This window comes from Phaseolus vulgaris, chromosome 8 (assembly GCF_000499845.2).
Source record: "Phaseolus vulgaris cultivar G19833 chromosome 8, P. vulgaris v2.0, whole genome shotgun sequence".
Taxonomy (NCBI): domain Eukaryota; kingdom Viridiplantae; phylum Streptophyta; class Magnoliopsida; order Fabales; family Fabaceae; genus Phaseolus; species Phaseolus vulgaris.
Genome location: NC_023752.2, coordinates 37311261 through 37320561, shown reverse-complemented (window position 1 = coordinate 37320561; position 9301 = coordinate 37311261). Strand labels below are relative to the sequence as shown.

Below are 9301 nucleotides of genomic sequence, written 5' to 3'. Positions count from 1 at the left end.
TTAAAGGAGAATCAATTACTGAAGTACAAAAGAGATTCACTCACATTATCAACCATCTAATGAGTCTTGGAAAAACCTTTGACAAAGAGGAGTTGAACATCAAGATTCTCAAGTGTCTTGATAGATCTTGGCAACCTAAAGTCACGACTATCTCATAATCAAAGGACTGACATTTTTTACTACAACCTCCTTGTTTGGAAAGCTTAGAGAACATGAGTTGGAGATGAATAAACTCAATGTTCAACAAAGTGAAGACAAGCATGTAAGGAACATTGCTTTGAAAGCTTCCAAGCACAAGAATAAGCAAGACTCAAGTGATGAAAGTGAGGAAGAAAATCTTAGCTTGCTGTCCAAAAGTTCAGCAAATTCTTGAAGAGAAACCGCAACAAGGAATCCAACAAAAGATAGTTATGGAAACAAGAAAACTAGTAATTTCAATTCTAACAATTACACTTGCTTTGGTTGTGGAGAACAAGGGCATATAAAAGTTGATTGCCCAAATAAAGAAGGAAAAGAAAAGAAGTCAAGCAATAAGGAAAAGAAAGGGAAGTCAAAAAGAGCCTATATCGCTTGAGATGAAAATGAAGTTTCTTCATCAAGCTCCTCATCAAGTGAAGATGAAAAAGCCAATCTGTGTTTGATGGCTGAGGGAGATGATGATTCAAGCAGCTCAAGCAGTGTAAGTTCTTGTGCCTCATTTAATGTTGAAAACTATAGTCAATTACTTCAAGCTTTTAAAGAAACTCATGAAGAAGCTAACTGATTGACTCTCTTAAACAACCGATTGAAAGGGTTGAATAACTGGCTTGAAAATAAAGTCAAGACTCTTGAAGAAGAATTGGAAAAGTCAAAAACTGATTTTGAAAATCTTGAAATGCATTGCAAAAATTCTTCTCACTTGTGTAACTCTAAAGTTTGTGAAAATTGTAAAACTCTTGAGAGTAAGGTCCACTATCTTGTAAGAACTGTGGATAAACTTTCAAAAGGTAAATCCAACTTTGAAACTATCTTGGCATCCCAAAAATGTGTTTTTGGAAAATCTAGTTTGGGGTTTAATCCTCAAAACAAGAAAAATGAGATTTCAAGCCTTTATCAAAAGTGCCAGAAAAACAATCGATTGAAAGTATTTTGTAAATGAATAAAAGTTCTAATTTAATCCATGTTTAATAAGACAAATAATTAGATTTGTTTTACAATTCAATTCAATGCTGGTTTACCTGCATGGTAAGTTATAACAATCATTGTTTGAAGCATTGTTGTCAAAATTGCAATATATTTTACTCACAGGATTGCATGATCTTACAAGTTCACATCTTCAAAATTTTTCCCTGCTTTCTAATCTGGTGGGATTGGAGTAAGATTGCTAGACAAACTCATAGGATCAACAAGCTTGTAGAAGTTTGGACAATTTGGAGTCATAGCAAGGGTGAAAATTGCTCTTGAGGCAGCACCCAAAAGGGTACGTTCAAAGACAATTGACTAGAATTTTATCTCTACCTTTTCCACTAACAAATCATTGACTCCAAATCGAATTGTCATTTCTTAAGGATGAATAGTCATTTTGTATACATATCTACCTAGTGGCAGTTGGACCCACGTACTGTGAATTTCATTTTATCTTTGAATTAAAGTGTAAATATATATATATATATATATGCAATAGAGAGAAGTGTTGAACTTTATGGTTGTCAATACTAACCAGAACTTTATGTTAAACAAATTATTAAAACTTGACAAAGAAATTAATCACTAGAATTTGTAAGATTATGCAGGTTTAATGAAAATAGTTCTGGTCATTGTTTCCTTTTTACAAAGGAAAACCAACTTTAGAATGTTTGATGCTTTGTTTTGGTCTGTTTGGTTTAAACTACTAAAACTGAAAATAAAACCAAATTAAGAACTTTTGTTTAGTTTTTTTTTGTTTGAGAATAACTGCTCGTGTGTGTTGAGAGGAAATTATGTATAGAAAGAAGGGTGTTAATACTAGGACATAAACATCCAATAACCTAAATTTTGAAAAGGTGTACAATATTTGCTCTAAAATTGATATTATAAGACTAACTAGAAAGTATTGAGTTTATCTCATAGGATATTTTGATATATATTTTTTACTTCAGTGTACAATCTTGTGCATAAATATACCTTCGACAATAATGTAAAAAATTGAAACATCCTTAATATTATTTATTTATTGTTACTTTAATTTATGTATTTTTTTTGTTAATGATAAAAATATGTAAAAGAAAATGCAATTTCAAGCAATTATATATAATTTTAGCATAATAAGAATTAGAGTTGAAAATTTAAATATTATCTATATTCTTCAAAGTATATATACATAAAAAAAATATTAATCAAAAGTAAAAAAGTAAAAAAAAACAAAAATACTAATCAAATTTATTTGTTTCTAAATTTGAAGAACCTAGTCCTCCATAAGATTTTACATATTTGTGTCTCTTCATGGACAATAACTCATGAAACATAAATTCATATATCAATATTATAACATTTAAAAAGTAATAGAACTTATATTACATAGTTTCAATAATCTCTTACATTTAAAAATCAAATGAACACTTTGCTTGCATATATTGCTTTAAGAAAATATGTTTCAGAACATTTTGCTGCAATGACAACTAATTTGGTTCATGCATCCACCAATGAGGTATTAATATATTTAAATATTTATTGGTGTCTTTTATTTCATAATTATAATCATACAAATTCATTAACTTAAAATTATTTATTTCAGGCATCAGATTATGGAAGTGGTGCTCTATCACCTAATCAAGTGCTGGAAGCAAAACTGATTAGGGATGTATGAACTTTTGAACAATTATGTGTTGTAATTTTAAACTTGATTAGGGATGTATAAACCTTTTATGTGTTTTAATTTTCAATTACATATAAACTTTGAAACATTATTATGTGTGCTTTAATTTTCAATGAAATGAATGAATGATTATAAATTTATACATTATTTTATTTTATTATGAAAAAATGGTGGTTAAATTTTATAATTGTATAAAACAGATTATAAAAAAGTGGTGGTTAAATTTTATTTATTCATAATTAAAATTACGTTAGTTAAAAACGCCACTACTTACATATATTATGGTGCCAGAATCTTTTTCAATGAATATATATTGCGACAGTTATAACTGACACTACTTACACTATGTTTAAAGTGGCAGGTGTTGCGACGGGTAGCGTAAAACCGCTAAATTAAACTTTGTGGTGACTAGTTTTATGGTGGTTTGGGAAACCGCCACAAGCGTATATTGTGACGGTTATAAACGTCAGTTTATACGAAAATAACCGCCACAATATACATTTTTTTTATACTGTGATTTTTATTTAATGATTTTCTTGTAGTATACATAATCTTGTTTAAAATTATTCTTTTCATGTACAACAAATTAACGATATTCTTGAACTTCTTCACTTTTATCTGCAATAGAATTATTTATAATCCTCTTAGTTTTTCACCTTTGTATCTATACCATGGAAGAAACACATGTTTTGAGTAACATTCATCTATATAATTTCTCACAGTATGCACACTCCTTTCCATTGTTCTCATTTCATTATTTTCCTCTACCTTGAAATAATATTTTGCTATTCACCATCACATTACTTGCCATTTATCGTTCTTACTGAATGACAAGAGAAAAGAAACAAATTTATATTGGCTAATGGTCCCATTAACAACATTTGTGTTTTGATCATTGAGTCCTTTCAAAAAACATAAAACGTACTCATACTCTTTATTCTTCAGGATGTTATTGGTTAAAACGCAACTGCACTTGATCTTACATACGCATTCAAGAGTTGGCCTTAAATATTATAGTTCTTCCCATGGAGTTTTCAAATCAATGTAAATTCGTATGTTCACCTTGTCTCATGGAGTGTATTTCTTGTAAAAGATCTGAAATCTCCTGAAATGGTTTCCTTTTGAAAAACTCACGCAGATCTTCGCATAGTATCCTTGCTTTTTCTATGTATATAACACTTTGTGCTATTTGCGCATTCATAGTTTGTGTCATCCAAGATATCACCTTCATATTGCATATTTCCCTTGCTTCACGGAGAGGAGTACCAGATTGCGGAACATGAAGACTTCCATCAACGAGCTTAATTATGTTTATTTTTTGAAAGAAGAGTGTGTTGCATAACCCTACTCCATGCATGATAGTTTCCACCATCAAGTTGTAAGTTGATCAAGACCATTCCTGGGTTTTCTCCAGGATGAAGATAATAAGGACTGCCAAAATTCTGAGAAGCATCTAGGTTGTTGTTGATCCCCATAACAAACGAAAGAAGCAACAAATAAAAAACTAGAAGTCAAGAAACAAGAAATCAAAATCAAGAAAGGTAGATACGGCGGAAGCAGAGCTGAGATTAACCCACTCTGATACCATAATGGATTTTGGTATTCATGGGTAGCTGGTTCAGAAGCATTAGACACTGGTGCATAAACGTTGGACACTGTGATGGGTAGACACTCTATCCCAGAAAGGCTATAGACGCTTTGTGAAGATGGTATCAGACGCAGAGATAGACACTCAGCGATAAACCAATGGTAGACGCTCTTCGTAATCGGCACTAGACGATCATCATGCAAATGATTATGTAGTGTGTATAACACGACAAAAGAAGAAGAAGGAGAAGCGAGAGAACAAGAAAGAAGATGAACAGAAAGTTTATTTTATTTTCATATGTGAAAAGAAAACGTGTACATGCGTTATATAGACGCTTTGTTAACACAAAAAGAAACAAAATAACAGAACAATAACTGAAATACATATAACAGAACTTAATATGCACCCAAATCTCAGTTAACAATGTCAAAATAAGAACCAAAATGAAGGATACAATTCAGGGATTAAACCACGCTGATGCAGTTACAATCTAAGCAAACTGCCCAAAATAAAATTCTTGGGGATGGAAAATTCAGTGTTTACATAGTGAAGAAACGAAACAAATTTGTACATTTCTGAAGCTTTAGCTTTCCTTTCTCGTTATCCTAACCTCAATTACCGCAACAAACATTTGGATTTGTATTATACCAATTTGTACACGTAACTGCTTCTCTTTCTTTATTTGCAGGCCAAAAGAAACCTTCCACACCAAACCAAGACTACCTTATATTACAACATTACACGAGCAATGTTTCTGAAACCCTTATCTTCTCTATGCCTTGCTTTGATTTCTTCTGCACACCTCAGGGTCCTCTCAATGTGGTACCCTCCTCCAATGCTGACTTCCCTCTCTAAATGGCAGCAATAGCTCTCAAAAACACTCACATTTACATGCAATTTGAAATCCATCAAGAAAAGGAAATCCAGTTCCAACTTGTTCAGTTCATTAGTTGTTAACCCACCAACTTTTCCAAAGTAGGAATTTCTATAGTTCCTGCCAAACATTTTTATTAACACATCATAACCTGAATTTCAATCCAAGCTAATTGGATGATTTAGAAATTGATGCATTATCAGACACTAGCAACATAGACCAAATTAAAATCTTAAAAATTTTGTCCCTTTCCTCAGTTGTTGGCAAGTGATGTCAACATTAAGATTGACACAAACAACTATTGACAAGTACAAATCACAAAATGATGCAAGATAAAAAGTATAATTGAAGGCAGGTTAATTAATTTGATGTGTGTGAACAAATGCGAAGAAAACTTACATGTCTTCAACATACTTGGAGGCACACATGATTGTTGTAATGAGAAGTCTATGCACATTCCTAGGATTGATTCTGAATCCTGGGTTGTTATGGCAAAACCTATCAATATAGACATAGGCCACAACATACACCGACGGTATTGCACGAGTGTACCTGAAAATTCTCTCTAGATAGGATTGAATTGTCATGTCTGGGATATCCCTGCAATAAAAGATGTTTGTGCTAAGGGCCTTGGATAAAGACCAAGAACCATTCTTCACGATCCTCTCTGTTCTGGCCATGCTCCTCTCAATCAGCGAAGCCAGAACATTTATGACTAATGGGGTGCTAGAATCCTCTTGGTAGGAGTAGGAATACAAATCTGATCGAAGCTTTCTTGGGGAAATTGTCAGATAGGAAGAAGAAGAAGCCATGAGTGAAAAGGAAAGTTGGTTTGGTTTTATTTTTCAACAGCCTCTGGCAGGAATGGGTCTAAGGGGCTTTTGCTGTGTGAAGGTGGGGTTTTGATAGTGTAGAAAGTTTTAGAAGAAGACTTTATATGTAAAATGAGAGTAATGGAGAGTGATGAGAGAATAAGTGAAGAAGTGGGGGAGTTGGTGTTGGAGAGAGTGAATAAAGAAAGAGTGAAATGACAGGGATTTTGGTCACTTGGAAGGTGAGTGGAAACTTGAACTGAAAGATAATAAAATTAAACCCATGAAGATATTATTAGATATGAGTGTGCCTGGTCTTTTTAAGGGCAAAGTACAAACAAAACCAGCTAAGCGTTTTGCATTCTAAAACATTTCTGAGTGAGTGTGTCGTAGAAATTTGAGGTATCGCAACAGTGTTGTGAAGGGAAAGAATGGGAATCAAGTGGAGAATTGATTGGTGCTAGGATGGTAGGTTATTTGGACCCACAAATTTAGGGAGGCATTTAAGCATTGACCCTTGCCTTCGAGATTTGTGCAGTTTGAGAGTTCCAACTATGAGCATTCTAGTGAGATATCTAGATACTACCACACATGCATGGGGCTTGACTCATCTTAGATCGTACAATCTTGGTTTTGCAACTTGCACCCGTAACACGTGTACCTTATGTATTCTACTTTTTGTTGTTTACTCTATTGCTTCGTTATATATATATATATATATATAAAGACGTCAATATGACAACCAATAGGTTACACACGCATAGAATATACTAAAAGTGTTCACTATGATAGAACTCGTAATATATGAGGTTCATCTATGAATAAAACAAAAATAATTAGAAAAAAAATAGTTTTCTTATTATGTCGAATACTTGAAAATATGTTTGTGTGAAATCAATAGAGGTAGTATATAACGTCCTAAAGATTTTAACTGTAACAGATATATGTGAATAATTTTTTTTATATAAGATAGCTAATGTTTATATATAGATGTCCCTCAGGTAAAGGAATTAAAACAACTAAGGTAATCTATTACAACGTCCTAAAGATTTTAACTGTAACATATATGTGAATAAAAAAAATATATAAGACAGCTAATGTTTATATATAAAGTCCCTCAGGTAAAGGAATTAAAATAACTAAGGTAATCTATTACAAGGAAAAAGACTCAATACAATTGAGTCAAGTAAAAAGAAACTGTAGAAATACAAAAATGAAAAGAAAGAATTAGGACTTTCACCCAAAAACTTCAATTATACTTGTTCTAAGTATCATAACACTCACATTTTTTTTGGATTTGCAAGTGTTTTACTGGGCAACCTGAACCTTGCATTTGTTGTTGGTTTATGGTGCTAGCTAGCTGTCCAATTTGTGTTTTCAATTTGTTAATGCAAGCTTTAGTTCTTTGCTAAATTGCACAGTATGCATGGTCACTTGGCCCATAAATAATGGCTCATTTTTTGGAACTAGATGAGGGAAACACAAACTGTCATTTCTCTTGTGCACCTTATATGGTTAAAATTGTTAGTTTAAATTTAAAAATTATGCTTTTACATGGTAGAACCAAATATTAAGTGTTGTAGTTAAAAATACATAATAGAAATAATCATTTGGATTGCTTTGAAAGATTTGTGTTATTTCATTACAATAAATAAAAAAGTTACTTCTTGAAAGGTTGAGTTAAGGAAGTAAAAGTGTAGAAGAGTCCTATAAGGATTTTTTTTAAATGCGACATTAAGGGGAAGTATTTTAAGTCAAGACGATTTCATCAAGAATAGGAAACAGACATACTTCATATTTGAGTTTGCATATAATAAAGTAGTTCATTTTAATACTTTCCACTTACCTTTTGGGATTGTTTATGAATTTAATCCTTTGACCCTTCTTGATTTATTCCCCCTTCCAACTCTAAGGAACATGAGATGTGTAAAGATTCAAATGAAATAGAAAAATTTATAAACGACATATGTGTTAAAGACAAATAAGAGATACTGAGATGTTAAAATATGAAGTGCTGCAAGTAAATGAAGTAAATATTGAGTTTCAACCAACCCATGTCACTTTTATAAGTGTAATTACTGGTTGTAACTTTTTCACATGTGTTGTAACCAATCTTATGTTTCACATAGAAAGGTGATCATGAGTTTTTCCTTGGTTGTTTAAGGAATTACCAATGTGCTTTTCCTAATTTTAAGGAACTACCATGTGCTAATATAGTTTATGAGTTAACTGTAAAAAAATGAAAGTTGGAACAATGAAAACTCGCTCAAAACTCGTCTAAGACTCGTCCAGGCGAGTTCACTCCACTGAACTTGGACTTTTTCTCATCAAACTCGTCAAGTAAGTAATAACTTGCCTAGGCGAGATGTCACTTAGCTAATCCCCAATTATGTTAAATATGAGATGTGAGGCATAACCCTAAACATCATTGGGAAAATAGAAAGAGATAGAAAACCCTAGAGGAGGCAATCGTCAAGGGAAAATATCCTAGATCTTCTTTTCTTGCTTTCCATGTTTGTAATGGAAAACATAAATGGTTAATTCTTCCCTTTGGGATTGGGAGTAATCTGTTATAACTCTTATGTTCCATTTACTATAATATTTCAATTCTTGATTGATGATTAGTATTATCATTTTATTCTCAAAGCTTGAATTATTCATGATTTTGATCCTTAGATTTGTCAAGAAAGTACATATAAGAATCTGACCTAAATGATAATGCTTAACATATTTGAATTCTAGAAATAGATTTGAAATGTTAATTTCTTTATAACATCTAGTCGTAATGATAAGGAGCTTTAATAAATATGCGAGAAATCAATATTTAGGAGTCTTTGTTAATAATTTTGTGTGTGAGTCCATATGAATGATTTTTATATGTGCATCAATATCAATGAAGACTAAATATTATAATCTTCTGTAAGAATACAAACGAGTGAGAAGGATGAACCTCAATCCCAATTTTCCCAATTGAATCACACAAATCTATACTTTACTTTATTTACATTCTTGCAATTTCATCATACACAACAAACTTTTACATATTAATATTATACTTGAGAATTCAACTATTCCTTGTGGGTCCGATATTTATCCTTAGGGACGAATTTCTTACTTTTGACATGATATACATATTGAAAAAAAGTCATCAAGTTTTTGACGTTCTTGTCGGGGAACAATTTTAATTTTTCAGT

The 9301-nt window shown here is 31.9% G+C and overlaps 1 protein-coding gene across 1 annotated transcript; it reads right to left on the bottom strand.

The window, feature by feature from the left end:
• Positions 1–4801: 4801 nt before the first annotated feature.
• On the bottom strand, positions 4802–6498 carry LOC137826446 (cyclin-U2-1-like). Its single transcript, XM_068632410.1, has 2 exons — positions 5695–6498; positions 4802–5415 (listed from the first exon to the last, which is right to left on the bottom strand). Exons 1-2 carry the CDS (start codon positions 6105–6107, stop codon positions 5151–5153), a joined length of 678 nt encoding a protein of 225 aa, XP_068488511.1. The 5' UTR covers positions 6108–6498; the 3' UTR covers positions 4802–5150.
• Between the last annotated feature and the right edge of the window lie 2803 nt (positions 6499–9301).